This window comes from Gopherus flavomarginatus, chromosome 5 (assembly GCF_025201925.1).
Source record: "Gopherus flavomarginatus isolate rGopFla2 chromosome 5, rGopFla2.mat.asm, whole genome shotgun sequence".
NCBI classification, from domain to species: domain Eukaryota; kingdom Metazoa; phylum Chordata; order Testudines; family Testudinidae; genus Gopherus; species Gopherus flavomarginatus.
Window position 1 is genome coordinate 140,710,385 of NC_066621.1, and position 17,217 is coordinate 140,727,601.

General features: G+C 44.9%; 1 protein-coding gene across 3 annotated transcripts in view; it reads right to left on the reverse strand.

Annotated features, from left to right (window-relative positions):
• PPP1R13B (protein phosphatase 1 regulatory subunit 13B) overlaps positions 1-10,762 on the reverse strand; it is a 128,818-nt gene extending 118,056 nt beyond the window's left edge. For 2 of the 3 annotated variants that reach the window (XM_050954113.1, XM_050954112.1), the window contains exon 1: positions 10,394-10,762. In XM_050954113.1, coding sequence (XP_050810070.1) covers positions 10,394-10,705 — 312 coding nt within the window. In that variant the 5' untranslated portion in view covers positions 10,706-10,762. Of the gene's footprint in view, positions 1-9,523; positions 9,753-10,393 lie in introns of those variants that run through there. The other variant, XM_050954114.1, reaches the window with a different exon arrangement.
• Positions 10,763-17,217: the final 6,455 nt, after the last annotated feature.

Here is a 17,217-nt window from a genome sequence, read left to right on the forward strand (position 1 = left end):
ACTCCAAGCATTCAAACTGAAACTGAACTTAAGAATGTCAAGTTGACATACGTATCTCTAGACTGATTAGAATAAAGAGTTGACCTTTTACTCAGAGGAAGTCTAAATAAGTGTATATTTATTCTGATTTAAATTAGGGTCAAGCCATGCCCACATCAGACTTTTTGGAACATATAAATTCAAAAAATAAAATATAGGTCATATAGCGTTAAGTGTCTCAGCATTCATCTGAAAACCAACTTCATATAAAATCCTGCAGGTACTTAATACAGTAGGAGGCTCTTTTGGGAAAATTTTGTTTAAACAGTTCAGTTATATATGCAGTAGTTAAGATTTTAAAAAACCCACACGACCACATGCATGCACACACACACCCATACCTTCCGCACCCACTCCCATTTGGGTTCCAGATTGCAAGTGACTACTCAAACTTCCTATTATGAACAGATTATATACATACTTAGCCACCACACATTTTCCAAAAGGAATATGGAGAAACACACACACACACTTTCAAGTACTACCATATTAAGTTGCAAAACACAAAAGGAACAAAAGAACACAAAACACTAAGTAACTGATTCGCCCTCACAAAACTACTAAAATAAAAAAAAAAAAAAAAAAACAAACACACACACACACAATTAAAAGGGCACCTTAACTTTAGATCCAAAGTTCAGGTTTCATCCTAACCACCATAGGAGTCTATCCAGACAAACATCTGAAGCCCTCCAGACCACAAAAACTACAGATACTGGCTGTCAGCAGACCAACCTATCCAAGTCAACACCTAGGCCAAAAAGAAAAGTTCCACAGAACAAACTAGGAGTTACTTGAGGAAGATGGGGGAGGGGGGGAAATCTAATATTCATCTCAATGTACCCCACGCATCACAACTTCTTACACAACATTTTTCTTCCCTGCCGTTCTACTGAAGGTGCACAGCCCACAAGTATTTATTCCCAAGCCATAGGATTGAAATCACATCCCTGCATAGGATGTGGAGGCAAGAACTGACCAACAACTACCTAGAAATCAAATGGTATATTGGAGGAATACTTTATGTCTGTAGCTGAGCTCTACTGTAGCAACTCCTTTCCTACACAAGAAGAGATGCAACTGGGGAGAAAGCATTCTTCCTCTTCTTTCACCTTGTAGACACTGGTGAGTAGAAAAGGCAAAGGGCTGGTAGTAATCTGCAAGGTCATATCACTTTGAAGCCATCAGCCAAGGAGAAGTACTCTAATTGCATATCCCGTTTAAGATGTCTTCCCCAGTTAACTCTCTCCCCCAACCCCACAAACCTTCAGTTCAATGTCACCATCAGTTATAAAACTCCCACCCCAAAGAGTGGGCAAACCTGAGTTCCTATGTAATAATTATAGGCTAAGAATTACACAGTTGCTATTGGAGCACAGGGGTGATGGAAAAGAAAGGTAGTCTTCTCAAAACTGGTTATTGTCAATGTAATTGCAGCTACAGGAATACGCACAGCACTTTTGGAAGTCAGATGGCTATTTTAACCTGTAAAGAGCCACATTAGCTTAGATGATGAAAGGGTATCAGATAGTTAGTGGTAAGGCCAAATGTACAAAACCAGTAAGATCAAATCAGACACATATCAAAAAGATGTTTTCACTTTTTTGGTGAAAGTAGGTCAGTGATATCAACTATTTAATCAAGACATACACATGTCCATTTTTTTACAGAGTACTTTGGGATGGGGACTACAGTCTGCAGAATCACAGAATTTTTGTATTTATCACACAAATTTCTAGCTGGAGACCCAAAAGTTTACCATTTTTGCTCCTGAATAATATTACCCAGCTGAGCAAAACTGAGACTTATGGCATTTTGTCCATTTCCCATTAGTAGGGTGGATTAAAATTTTATTTGAATCGTAATAAGGTTTGTTTTTTTGTTTTAAAGAAAAATAATTTTAAATCTGAATTTGATACAAAATATGTCAAGGCTTAAAAATAAAAAAAAGTATATTTTCTGAATCAAGGAGCCTTATCAAAAACTGAGTTAAAGATGGCAGAGAAAAATACCTAGTGTGAGGTCAAGCTTCATAAATATGGCACAATTGACCATGCACTGCATTAAGGGCTTGCTTTGTTTAATAAAATAAATTTTATATGTTGTGCTCAATTAAGTTCCAATTACCATCCTAATTCAGTTTGACACATCACAAACAAAAATCTAGTAAATAAGCAAAACAGAATTGCACATTTTAGAAAATGGTGAATGAAGAATAAGAACCTGGAAATATTAAGCTACATAATTGCTTAAGTAAATATATACAGTTATAGCAGACCCTACTAGGCAGCAAAAAGATATTCCAAATCCAGTGTAAAGGCTCTATTTACTTGTTAAAATTAAAAAAAAACACAAACAAAAAAACCAAATTCTTGTAATGTTACACCAACCACTGGGAAGGCACATCTCTTTAGGAAATACTGTAACTGAAGTATGAATGAAAAAGTTGATTATGACAGATTTATAATCAAGGCATTTATTTGGTAATTTAAATCTATTTAAAATCGCCTTGATTTAAAATCAATTCACTCTGCACCATTACTACAGGGAAATTCAACCATGCAGGACCAACTGAACAGTTACTCTTGTATTCCACCAAGGCCTGGTCTATACTACGCGTTTAACGATTTTAGCAGCGTTAAACCGATTTAATGCTGCACCCGTCCACACAACGAGGCCCTTTATATCGATAAAGGGTTCTTTAAACCGGTTTCTGTATTCCTCCCCGACGAGAGGATTAGTGCTAAAATTGGTATTACCGTATCGGATTAGGGTTAGTGTGGCCGTAAGTTGATGGTATTGGCCTCCGGGCAGTATCCCACAGTGCACCAATGTGACCTCGGAGGCACTGGCCAAGTAGACAGGAAAAGCCCCGCAAACTTTTGAATTTCATTTCCTGTTTGGCCAGCATGGAGAGCTCACCATCACAGGTGACCACGCAGAGCCCATCAGCACAGGTAACAATGCAGTCTCCTGAGACTCGAAAAAGAGCTCCAGCATGGACCGCACAGGAGCTACTGGATCTGATCGCTATATGGGGAGAGGACTCTGTGCTAACAGAACTCTGTTCCAAAAGACAAAATGAAAAAACATTTGAAAAAATTTCCAAGGCTATAATGGAGAAACGCCACACCAGGGATTCAGTGCAGTGCAGGGTGAAAGTTAAGGAGCTCAGACAAGCCTACCAGAAAACCAAAGAACAAAATGGAAGGTCCGGGGCAGGGCCAAAAACATGCCACTTCTACGCTGTTTGCTGCATGCAATTCTAGGGGGGTCCACCACCACTACCCCACCCCTGCCCGTGGATTCCGAGGTGGGGTTGGTAATCTCAGCCATGACTGAGGATTCTGCAGATGGGGAAGATGAGGAGGACGAGCTTGCAGAGAGCACACAGCACTCCGTTCTCCCCAACACCCAGGAGCTTTTTCTCACCCAGACGGGCTTATCCTCCCAACCCTCCCAAGTCAGTAGCCCAGACAATGAAGCCATAGAAGTGACCTCTCGTGAGTGTACCTTTGTAAATATAAAATATGGTTTAAAAGCAAGCGTTTAATGATTGATTTGCCCTGAGGACTTGGGATGCATTCATGGCCAGTACAGTTATTGGAAAAGTTTGTTAACATGTCTGGGGATGGAGCGGAAATCCTCCAGGGACATCTCCATGAAGCTTTCTTGGAGGTACTCCAAAAGCCTTTGCAGAAGGTTTCTGGGCAAGGCAGCATTATTCCGTCCTCCATAATAGGACACTTGACCACGCCATGCATGTAGCAAGTAATCTGGTAACATTGCATGACAAAGCTTAGCTGTGTATGGTCCCGGTGATTGCTGACATTCAAGCAACATCCGTTCTTTATCTCGCTGTGTTATCCTCAGGAGAGTGATATCGTTCATGGTAACCTGGTTGAAATTCAGAAATTTAATTAAGGGGACAGAGATGGCCATTCCTACTGGCCTGTCTGCCTGTTGCTTAAAATAAATCCTTCCTTGCAGGTAGCCAAGCGGGTGGGGGGAGGGAAGAATGGGGAGGGGGGTAAAGAAGCTGAGCTTTTTCACGTTTGGCTAGCAGGGATCTTCCCTGCTACCAGCCACGTGGTGGGGAGAGGGGTAAAGCGATCATCCCAGAGAATTGGATGGGGGTGTGGTTTCTGCTGCTGTATGTTAACAGGAAAGAAGCAGCACTGAACGGGCTTTGCTTGGTATTTGGGAAAGGAGGGCACTATGTATATGAAGGCTGCAGAAGCCGAAAGACAATGGCTTACCATGGCCGCATGCTAATTGAATTCTGCTGCCTGGACCTGCGTCTGTGAGATCTCTAACACCAGAGCTGCAGGCACTCAATATTAAGATGCAAAATGCAACCTTGTAGTGAAAACACACGTGCTATGTAAGGTGAATAGTGTTGTTCACCATGAAAGAGTATAACCATTGTTCTGCAAAATGTATCTTTTTAAATACTTCTCTCCCTTTTTTACCTCCCTCATGCAGTGGCAAATTTTTCAAGCCTCCCTACTCCATCCCGAAGGCTCTCTCAGATAATAAGGTGGAGGAAAAAAAAGCCGTGAGACGAAATGTTCTTGGAAATCATGGAACTAACCTGCAATGAAAGAGCTCATCTGAATGAGTGGAAGGACGTGGTATCAAATTACAGGAAAGATGCCAGTGAACATGAGGACAGGAGGGACAAACGTGATGAAAGGTGGCAGCAGGAAGATCAGAGGAGGCATGATGCAACGCTGGGGTTGCTGCGTGATCAAACTGACATCCTCCGACGTCTGGTGGAGCTTCAGGAACAGCAGCAGGGTCACAGAGTGCCGCTGCAGCCCCTGTGTAACAACCCTCACCATGTTCCATATCTTCTTCACCCAGACGTGTAAGAACGCGTGGGGGAAGGCTCAGTGCACCCGCTCACTCCACCCTCATGGACAGTCCAACCAAAAGGCTGTCATTAGTTTGAAATATTTTTAGTGGCCTTTGCCTTCCCTCCTATCCTCCTCCCAAACCCAGCTGGGATACCTTGTCAGTTCTCTCCCTCTTTTTATAATGACTTCTTAATAAAGAATACATGATTTTTAAACGATAGTGACTTTATTTCCTTAAGCAAGCTGTAATCGAAGGGGGAGGGTGGGTTGCTTAAAGGGAATGAGTCAATCAAGAGGGGGCATTCATCAAGGGGAAACAAACACAGCAGTCACACCGTACCCTGGCCCGTGATGAAACTCGTTTTCAAAGCTTCTCTGATGCGCTCTGTTTCGTGGTGTGCTCTTCTAATCGCCCTGGTGTCTGGCTGCGCGTAATCAGGCGATTTGCCTCAGCCTCCCACCCCAGCATAACGGTCTCCCCCCTACTCTCACAGAGATTGTGGAGCACACAGCAAGCAGCAATAACAATGGGGACATTGGTTTGACTGAGGTCTGAGCGAGTCAGTAATGTGCGCCAGCACACCTTTAAACAGCCAAATGCACATTCTACCACCATTATGCACTTGCTCAGCCTGTAGTTGAACAGCTCCTGACTACTGTCCAGGCTGCCTGTGTATGGCTTCATCATGAGCCATGGCATCAAGGGGTTGGCTGGGTCACCCAGGATAACTACAGGCATTTCAACATCCCCAACTGTTATTTTCTGGTCTGGGACGCAATTCCCTTGCTGCAGCTGTTTAAACAGAGTAGTGTTCCTGAAGACACGAGCGTCATGAACCCTTCCTGGCCATCCCATGTGGATGTTGGTGAAACATCCCTTGTGATCCACCAGTGCTTGGAAAAGTACCCCTTGAGGTTTATGTACTGGGTGCCCTGGTGCTCCGGTGCCAAGATAGGGATATGGGTTCCATCTATCGCCCCTTCACAGTTAGGGAATCCCATTGCAGCAAAGCCATCCACTACGACCTGCATGTTTCCCAGAGTTACAACCTTTTGTAGCAGCAGCTTAATGATTGCTTTGGCTACTTGCATCACAGCAGCCCCCACAGTAGATTTGCCCACTCCAAATTGATTCCCGACTGACCGGTGGCTGTCTGGCATTGCAAGCTTCCAGGGGGCTACTGCCACTCGCTTCTCAACTGTGAGGGCTGCTCTCATCCTGGTATTATGGCGTTTCAGGGCAGGGGAAAGTAAGTCACAAAGTTTCATGAAAGTGCCCTTACACAGGCAAAAGTTTTGCAGCCACTGCGAATCATCCCAAACCTGCAAAACTATGCGGTCCCACCAGTCTGTGCTTGTTTCCCGGGCCCAAAATCAGCGTTCAATGGCTAGAACCTGTCCCATTACCAGCAGGATCTCCAAAGCACAGGAGCCCACGGTTTGAGAGAATTCTGTGTCCATGTCCTCATCACTCTTGTTGCAGCACTACCGAAGCCGCCTCCTCCTCACCTGGCTTTGCAGGTCCTGGTTCAGCATAGACTGCATGAGAATGTGCAAGATGTTTACAATGTCCACAATTGCAGTCTTGATCTGAGCAGGGTCCATGCTTGCTGTGCTATGGCATCTGCACAGTTTAGCCAGGAAAAAAGGCGCGAAACGGTTGTCTGCTGCTTTCACGGAGGGAGGGGTGAGGCTGTACCCAGAACCACCCGCAACAATGTTTCTTGCCCCGTCAGGCACTGGGATCTCAACTCAGAATTCCAAGGGGAAGGGAAGACTGCGGGAACTATGGGAAAGCTACGGGATAGTTACCCACAGTGCAACGCTCTGGAAATCGACGCTAGCCTCAGTACATGGACACCCACCGCCGAATTAATGTGCTTAGTGTGGTCACGTGCACTCGACTTTATACAATCTGTTTTACAAAACCAGTTTATGTAAAATTGGAATAATCCTGTAGTGTAGACATACCCCAGGATGTGGCAGAGTAAGGAAGAAGAGTTTAGAAGAAGGGGAGAAAAAAGGTGTACAAATGGCAAGAAGATTCTTAGTGGTAAAACCTCTTTCTGGAGACATCCTCCTCCATCTTCCCTTTGGGGGGAGGAGGGAGAAAGGAGGGAAAAAAGAAGCATGGAGGGAAGGTAGAAAGGAATCACGCTTCCCCATCAAGTTGAGACATTTTAGGAATCAAGGATGAAATCCAGTTTCAACCAATTAACTGTCAAGTTTACCATTCAACTCCTTGATATCTGATCACTGTGAGTCAACAGACCAATCTGATACAGATTAAATTAATATTTCTAAATTTCTCAAATTTGCTTGTTAAAACTAATACTGGAACAACAGATGTTATTAACAGAACTACACTGTGTGGTTAAGTGTATCTTCTTGCAAACATGTTTTTGTTTGCTAATTATTCAAAAGCTATTTCATGAAGGAGCAAGCTTTCATTAATCTGATGTCGAGGAGCTACCTAATACAATAAATTAGGGCACTAACCGTCCACTCCTGAAAAATCGTGACTCAAATTTTTGAGCCTAAAGTGAAAGTAAGTCTGGTCCCATTCCAGTCCCCCAGATCTGCTCACAAAACTAGATCACTATACAGACAGAATTTGGTATTTGTGACATTTTTCTAGAGGTCCAGAAGTAGACTATCCAGGATGTGCTAGATCAGGATTGAGGTGCACTCTCAAAAAAGGTATTCAAGTACACGTGTCTATGTTATGACAGATTCAATTAAGTATTATTTCGTTACCACAGGATTCTCTCAATTCTTCAGAAAGGAAAACAAATCTAATATTTCAGAACTTGGATTTAGCAACTTCCAGTTTTCAAAACAGCTGTATCTGTTGCAAGTTAAATGTGTTGTATTAAAAGACATCAATACTAAAATACTTGAGGTAATCTTTATAAACAGAGTTATCGCAAGACCACTACAAGCAACTGCAATTTTTAAAAGTAGCCTGGAGTGAATACAAAACACTGAGACTAATCAAATGGCCTAGAAAGAGTATAATAGTGCAAACACTGCATTTCTGAAGTTAGCATATGATTTTTGGACCGGGAGAAAATGTCAACAGGCAATGACAAACAAGTATATTTAATCAGAGACTGCCATGACCTTCAGTTTACATGTTACTATTTCTGAAGCACAGAAGCTGATAAAATTACCAGTCATTTTTTCCTCCTCTCTAAAACTGCACAACATCCATAGGTTTATGGACTAGGAACATAAGTACGACAAATCAATTACTCTTATTGTGCCTGGTTTTGGTAAATCTGTTTTATAGGAATTTTTTTTTAAATCTTAATGGACTCCTTTTGTATTTGGCAGCTGAAAATCAGAAGAAAAATAGATAAAAAAATAAATGTAAAGATATCTCATGGTATACACCACCTTGTATGGGTCAAAATGAAAATTTAGATCCAATTTACTCTTAGTTTCTGAATTCTCTCTCAAGCTTGGACAACAGAAAGTCAGTTTTTACTCAATTTCACTTCCATATTCTCACTGACAGCAGTGTGGAGGAATTTTAACTTAAAAAAATCTTTCAATTCTAATTCAAGAAAACAGATAAAAGTTCATATTGGGTGCTTTATTTTGTAGAAGCTAGTTTTTAATAACCCAAATTTGAACTTGAAATCGACAAATAAATATGGCTGTTTGTCACTCAAGTCTCAAGAGTTAGCCACAAACCTAATACCGGCATCAAGCACAACTCTCTCCTGACCACTGCACATGCCACCCACATGCCATCCCCACTCTTATGCTGTGAGAGACAAACTAATTTGTTTATTTAACTTTCACAACCAAAACAACATATCTCCGCACTGAAGCTGCGAGGAGCAGAGAAAGGAGACACAGGAGAGAGATCCTGCCATCCCGAAATGGAGAGGCTGGCGATATAGCTGCTCCATGCATTCTTCCTACCAGAAGGTCACATGAAGACGCTTGAGAAACGACCAAAGCTGTACTCTAACCGAGAGGTCTCTTATCAACCCTTCTTCGCACGAGGCTGATGAAAATGTGTTTAAAGAAAAACAAACGAACGAGGCTTCACGAAGAAAAAGCCAGCCCACGCTGTAACCGCCGAGGAGCCACAGGGCTCGAACCTGCTCCGCACGGAGGAGCAGCAAATTACTGTACCTCCGAAGCACGAGTGGTCTCCAGAGCAGGGAGACCTGCCAGGCAGTGCGGAGCGCGAAGTCCACAGGATGCTCAGCCCGTCGCGGGCAGGGCTGGCTGTCCGACGCACGGCCCCGAGGAGGCTGGGCAGCCCCTCTGCCCAGCAGGGCGAACGGATGGGGCAGACGATGCTGCCGCCTCTCTCGGAGAGAAGCCGCCCCAGCCAGGCAGCGATCGCGGGTGACATGGGGCCTCCACGCCCGCCGGCGGACACGGGGCATTTCAGCCCCCATGGGGGGAGGTAATGGCTGGGTCCCCCTCCCCCACCGGGAAGTGGCCTACACCGGGAAGGAAGGGGGGAGCTGTGGTGCCGAGCGCCCTTCCCAGCCCCACCGACCCAGGCAGGGGAATCAGCACGGATTCGGCTACAGGTTAGGAGCGCAGCCGCCCTCAGCGGGAGATCAGGGCGCCCTGGACGAAGCGGGTCTCGCACTTACCGGCATCATCTCTGGAGCGGTTCCTGAGCCGCCGTCGCTCCCAGCCTCCTTAGCTGCTGCGCGGGCTGCTTCCCTCACCGGCCGGGGGAAGCGGAGACCGCGGCGGCAGCGACGACAGGCGCCTCTCGCTCCCCCACAGGCCTCGCTCCCCGGTGGCTACTGCCCACAGCGGGGAGAAGATGAAGGCGGCGGTGGCAGCCAGGCTCCACAGCCCCTCACCTCAGCGCTACCTGCCAGGCCAGGGGTTAACGACAGCGCCGCCTCCCCATTGGCCGGGGCGGGACGCCTCGCTCGAGGGGGGTGGACAGCGGAAAGGCATGCGCGCGCGCGCGCACACACACACACACGCACGCGGGCGCGCTGGGCCCTTAGCCCACGTGACACCAGCAGCGCGCGCGCGCGTGCTCTACTAGGGTTGTTATTACCCTCTCCCCCGCGGGGCCCCGCCCCCGTGCACCTAGCGCCCCTCCGTCCCTGCCCTTTATCGTCAGGTGTCCCAAGCCTTCCCCCTTCCTGTCTTCTGCGCCTGCCTTGTGCTCCCAGCCCCTCTCCCGCCCTCTGCTGCTGGCCTGCGTCCGCTCCTCCCCGCATCGACCGGCCTGTCCTAATTTCCCATCCCCAGGGCTCGGCCCGCTACCACCTTGCCTCACGCTGGTGTACTGGGCCTGCTCTGCCTCATTTTCTGCTGATGCCGCACCCCTGGCCTGCTGCAGGGGCAAACTGGGCCCTTCCCGCCCTGTTCCCATAGCAGCGGACCTGGCCTGCGGCTCCCATCTCCCGGGCAAACCTCTTCCCTCCCCCCCCCCCCCCCCCCCCCCCCCCCCCCGCTTCTTGCCATGTTCTGTGTTACTGTTGCTTCCCACCACTGGCCTGGTGCGCTAACAGGCGCTCTGTGCTCCAGGCTCTTGCACCAGGAGGGCTGTAGGAGAAAGGCCACTTTAAAGGGCCCTTTGCCGCAGCGCAGCTGACAGTCTTCCCACAGACGTCAGCCGCTGCTGGAACGTGGGGAATGCGGATTTGCAGAGGCAAGGTCCTCAGAGCGTCCCCATCCCCGTCTCCTCCTGGCCTATACTGAAAGCAGCCTGCAGCGACAACTGCAGGAGGAAGCCGGAGGGCCCTCGCTGAAGGTGGAACCCTGCTGATCGGCGCTCTCCGGCGGTGCAAGAGTGCGGCATGCAACATGAAGCCTGAAGGACAAAAGCATCCTAAAGCAATACATCTGAAGTATAAAATGACATAGAGGATGTTTAACTGTTACAGGAAAAAGGAAATAAAATAATGCAATAGTATCGCTTTATTTCTAGCACCCTGGGCATCCTACAAGATCATGAAAACTACACTGCCGTTGAAACAGCTAGCTGCTGTCCGCCAAACAATAGTGCATAACAATAAGGGAAGAGAAATTTAGCCAAGGACACCGGTGTAATGATTCTGTAGTGCTTATTGTTCACAAATAGTTTCAAAGGCTTCTTTGGAAATGACTTCACGTAGCTTATAAACATTGTTTTGTTTTGCAGAACTGTAAAAATAAAGTTATTTGACAGCTCAGAAGATGTTAATCTGTTATGCATCAAATCAGCAAAATAAGACTATTCCATTACATATATACAAATATATGGTTATGTAAGTCTTATCAACATTTATCTTAGTCTAGAAAAATATTAATTAAGTCCTACTGTTGGATCTGCTGTATGGATAAAAAATCCTCTTTTGTTTGATCTGCTAATTTCTCTGTTCTTCATTTCTTTCAGCATATACCATGTACGTTGTTTGTCAAGAAACTGTATACTTAAATACATGAGAGGTAATTTTTAACATGTTAAATAGAGTAGGCTGTTAAAGGATAAGTTAAAGCTTTTTAGCTGAGAGAGCCAGCTGGAGATTTGATGACTCTTAAAAATCCTTGGAGCCCACAATCCAACCAAATAATATTTTGTTTTGGTTTTGCAGGTAGAAGAGAGTGGGCTGCAAATCCTAGACCCAAAGTCATGTGATAACTTCAGCTGCTTATGTAATAGTGCATAAATTTATTCAGATCTTTTAGCAGCCTTAAAAAGATAGTTCATAAATATAAAATATTTAAAAATTGCATTGCGTGTCCATATGTCTCAATGCATCAGTTCTCAGCTCTGTTGAATGTTGTAATATGACAGAGTTACCACTTTTGAATAAAATTGTCCTGCTGGACAAACCTGTTAGCATCATAACACAATGTTTTGTCAACCTAAAATTATTTTGCAAGTACTATGCAACGTGCTTCTAGCTGACAGTAAGATGTGAGACAGTGGCAACCTTGTAAACGAATTCCACCTCCCACACAGGTGTAGGCATAGGAAAGACTAGGGTACTGGGACATAAGAAAAAGACAAGTTCAGATTTACTCAGAATTGCTTTATTAATCTGGAGCTAGGCAGACCTAGAATAAAATAGGCTATAAATTACTATAATTATTGATATACCTTAAAATAAGCAGTTATTTAACTATATTCTTCCTCAGATATATTCTAGATATTTTTAACAAACAGGTAAAAAACATTAAAATGGCAGTGAATGGAGTTCCCCTACCTCTCCCAGTGTTTATATTGCAAAATTCTGAGTCTAATTGTGGCTAAAGGGCCATTTTGGAAACTCTTTGCCCATCTTTATTTTTCCAAATGTATGCCCTCCTTGTTATTCAAGGTGCAGTTTGGTCAATGGTTCTCAGACTATAGTCTTTGGACCACTTATTGGTGGTTGTGCAGATAGCTGACTGGTGATGATTCCTTCTTGTTTTCAATAATAACATTAAAAGAAGTTAAAAATACAGTAAATAATTTTAAAATGTTATTTTGCCATGTAAACAATTGCTATATGTGCTGCTGCAAAATGCTACATGACTGGTAATCAATGAGTAGGTGGTCCTGAGGTTACGGTATTCAGCTTATAGATGAAAAACCCATGTTCAAGTCCCTTCTCCTATCAGATAGAAGGGGAATTAAACGGGGGTTTCCATTGCCCCTTGTGAGTACCCTAACCACTAGGCTAAAAATTATAAAGGAGATTTCTGCTGCCATTGCCTTCTTTCTGCTCCCTCCCCCAGGACCCTTTTGTGTGGAGTTAGGTATGTACTGCTGTTGTTCTTCCAAGAAAAGAGTTAGGTGCTTGACTCCAGGAGAGGTTCCCAGCTGTGGATCCCAAGCAGAGATAGGTGCCTCGCTCCAGCTCAGACTTAGGTGCCTAATTCCCCAAGAAGGGTAGGATTTTAGGACACACCCCTCTCCATCACATCTACAATGAGCTAGCTTATGCAGCTCAGACTTTAGTGGATCTCATTCTCAGGCACCAGTATGTCTCTGACTCCATGCATTGTATAGAGAGCCTAGGCACCTAACCTAGTGTTTGTGGATTCCACTGGTTGGCTAGGGGTGCTATCCATGAAGCACCTTAGATGTCTAAACTCCAGATATAGGTGCCTAACTCCCTGTATGCAGCACCACTGTGTTCCACAAAAATTCCTATTTGGCTGCTGCTTAGCTTTCAAGGTGCCTAATCTCACTTGTTGCCTAACTTTCCTCAGAGTTCCTGAGACGCTTAAGTTTTAGACCCTGAGGCATGCAAGCTGCTGCATCTCTCTAGACACCTGGGTGCCTATCCCCTGCCAAATCCCAGAACTAGTCACAAACAGGGGAAAATAGGCATTTATCCACCTAAGTCACCTTGGTAGGTGGCTTCTGAGCATGCCTATTGGGGCAGGTCCCATTCAGAATCTGTCTGGGTGACATGATGGTCTTAAAAGTTCTTGCCTAGTGGTTAGTGTGCTTACTGGAGATGTGGGTGACCCAGGTTAAATTTCTGTCTCTCTATGAGAGGAGGAAGAAGGATATAAATAGGAGTCTCCCAAACCTTTCAGAAGGGTACTGTAACCACTGAGCTATGGGTAGTTAAAGGGCTCCCTCAGTCTCTCCTCTGAAAGCTGTTTCACTGTGGATAAATATGTAAAGAGTCATGGAGCCAGAGAAAGAGCAAGTGCAAGAATTACTCTGTAGTTCAGTGGTTGGGGCTCCTCCATGGGAGGTGGGAAACCCTTTAGCCAGTCCCCCTACTCCAATTGTTCTTTCACTATTTAGCCTCAGTGAACAGCTTCAGCAGAAGAAATTGAGGGAGCCCCACATCAAAATATCTGAGAGTTTGTGATTATGATTAAAGAGCTCTCTTGAGAGACAGGAGACACTATTCAAATTACTCCTGGGGAATTCTGTGCCAAAAAAAATAAAAAATCTGTACGCAATATTTTAAAATTCTGCATATTTTATTTGACAAAATACAATATAATTGTACTTCTGCTGTCAGCCCAAGGTGGCTGGATGTCCTGCTGACAGCCCCATGTGTCTAGAGCTCTGCAGTCCTGCATGGCTGGGGCTCCTGCTGTCAGGGGGAGCCCCCAGCATCAATGCCAGGTGCGGGTAGGGATGCTGGGAGGAAATCATAACTTTGCCATGGGAAAAAATAAAATTCTGCAGGGAACATCTATTTTGTGTTAATTTTGTATTGTGCAGTGGTGCAGAATTCCAGCAGGAGTACACATTTTTTTCTTCCCCTCTGACAGAGGGGGGACTTGAACTGGAGTTTCCCACCTCCCATATGAGTTCTCTAACTACTGTGCTAAAAGTTAGAAGGTGGGCATTGGCACCATCACCTCCAGCTGTTTTGTATGCAGCAACAGATGCCAAACTCATGTTCGCATAGGGCATTTAAGCCCCCTGTCTTCAGGCGGCTGGTTCCTGTTCATGGATCACTAGCAGAGATAGATACCTGTCTCTGAGAGCGTAGTGAGGTTTAGCACACATGCCTATTGTTGGCATCTCCCATTGGCTAGTTTAGGCAGCTCCCTGCCTGGCATGTTGGCTTGTGTGGATCACATGCTTAGGCTCTTCTCTCTCCTCATTCATGGTTTAGGAAGCCTATGTGCCATACTCTGCTTCGAGAGTCACAACGTTGCTCCTGTGAGTTTCTAGGCCCCCTAAAAATTAGGTGCTGTGATGTGCAGCGGTGCAATGTCTAAAGTCCTTAGAGGTTCATGTTCTACATACATAGCTTGTCTGCATTCTGTGTGTGGTTGTCCAAGGTATGTGGGGTTGTATGAAATAAGTCACAAAGTCATGAGTGAGTCATGAGAATAGTCAGGGTAGAGAGTAGGGTGTGGGAGGGGATATAGGCGGTAATGAGGGCAGAGATGTAGAATCCTAGCCTCTTTGTTTTCAGGTGCATTGCTAGAAGAGAAGGGTCTGTGCTTATGTGGAAAACTGCTTAATTTTCGTGTGATTGTAGCTTCTATTTTCACATCTAGCTACATAGCTAAAGGAAGTTCTGTTCCTCTTCCTTTCTCAGTGCAAATTTTTGTTATTTTTACTAGAACTGCTGAAACAAGAGGTTTCACCAGATGGATACACTCACATTAAATTAATACCTGGAAAAGGCAATTATTGCTAGCTTCAGAAATGCACTGAAATCTAAATCAGGCTTTTTGCAGGTTTAATTTATGTCTGTTTTAAATAGGATTTGTGCTGTGGCTATAATTTTGCTGTTTAAAGTTTGCTGTGATTTGGGTTGTGTTGTTTCTTGTGACATTTTCTAGTTACATTTTAGTAGAATCCATTACATTTTAGTAGAGTGCTAAAATAGTCTAAGTTGCAAGAAACCTGATTTTTTATTTACTTCTGCTGACTAAACCATTGTTCTTTTGATTCTGGAACTTGTGACTAAAGAAAGCCTGGCTTTTGGATGCTGACAGGAACAAATGTATAGCTTCAGTGAGACAAAACTAACACTTGCACAAATGTCTTCTTTTGTAGCATGTATAGTGTTGTATTGGTAGGTTGCTGTTTATTTATAATGGTGCAGGCAGGGTTTTCTTACATCTAAAGCTAAAAAAGGCTTTCACTAAACTAGATAGGAAAGAACTGGGAATCATTGTTTCTAACTTTTCTGCTTAGTGCTGCCTAGTATTGTTAGAAGAACATTGCTGTTTCCTCCCTTTATTATTAAGTAGAACAGCTTTAAACGATTAATTTATGAGAACACCTTTTTCCATATTATGGCATATACTATACCAGGCACAGTCATTAATAAACTGTTTATAAAATTTATCTGGTGTGGAAAAGGGCCTAAAATGTGGCTGCTGGTTTTGAAGGAAAATGAAGGGTTTCCTTTTCCTGGTAATTTACCATTTTGTCTCTGCTCACTTGCTATTCCTCTAAACAGTGATTGTTCCTTCACAAAGGGAGGAACGTTCACATAGTTCAGACATTAACAGACTGATCACACAAAAAGGGGGTCTGGAAAGGTATTTGTTGTAAGCCTTTATGTAAGCAGAGTCAGGATGGGCTCTGCCCTGACATCTGGTGGTGAATTGTGGGGAGTGTGGAAGGGAATTTCAAGTATTTGCATTGGCACACCCACCGCGCCTGGCGTGGCCCATGGCATTGTTTTGACAGCTCTGGGATCCCCAGTTTCTTTGTTGTTGGGGCGAGAGGAGTGGAGTGTTGTCGCTTTGGTTGTGTGGATGAGGAACTGTGGGACCGCTTTGTGACAGAGATGTCTCACCAACAGGTGGGTGGTGCTTGCTAGACAAGGGACATGGGTGCCAAAACCCAGTGAATTGAGAAAGGTTGGGGACTGGCATGGGTCCCTCTTGAGGACCTGGAACATCAATTGCACATTCTCGTCTCTCCACTGTTGAAGAGCAGAGCTAATTTTGAATCCGTTAGGAGTCCATCTAGAGGCTGCTGAGCTGAATTCATGTTGGGCCAATGGTGCATCAGCACCTGGGCTCCCCTACTACAAGCTGAAATCACTAAAAGAGCTAAGCTTACTGAGCTGAGATCACTGAGTGCTGTGTTAACTAGCAGGGGAGCCTGAAGATCTATCGCTAAGTGGCTGGCAGAGCAGAGCAGTTTGCAGCACGTTGGAGCAGCCCACAGAACAGTGAGCAGAGCGGTTTGCAGGAGCAGCACAGCTGATGGAGTGGAGTGGAGTGGAGCTGGTTGTGGTGAAGGCTGCAGCAGAACTCCACGGAGAGGCAGAGCAGTTGGCCTCTGGCCCATGTAAGGTGCCCCTTAACACCCTGTGTATACCCCCCCATTTCCACCCGGGCGGGGGGGGGAGAAACTCTGCAGATAAACTTTTGAACTCTGGAGTGGCACTGACCAGAAACAGAGACTTTTGGGTTGTTGGACTTTGGGGTGATTCGACTTAAGACCCTAAGGGGGAAAAGACATTGCCAAACGTACTTGGAGGTGGGTTTTTTGCTTATGGTTTGTGTTATAATTCTGTTTGTGGTGTTTCTCCAATGTGATGCCGCATTGTTTCCCTCCTTTATGAAAAGGATTTTGCTACACTCTGACTCCGTGCTTGTGAGTGGGGAAGTATTGCCTCCTAGAGGCACCCAGGGGGAGTGGTATGTAAGTGTCCCAGGTCACTGGGTGGGGGCTCGAGCCGGTTTTGCATTGTGCTATTGAAACAGAACCCCTGGATACTGAACCCGGCCCTTGTTGCTGCCAACTCAGAGGGTCAGAAGGGTTACATTTTTATTATGTAAAGTTTTTTTGTGCATCCCTTCCAAAGAACCACATGTATGTCTCGCTTACTGTTAAATATTTTCCTCCTGAAAGTCACATTTCTTTCTCTTATTGTAATGCTGTGAAAATTGGCCATGA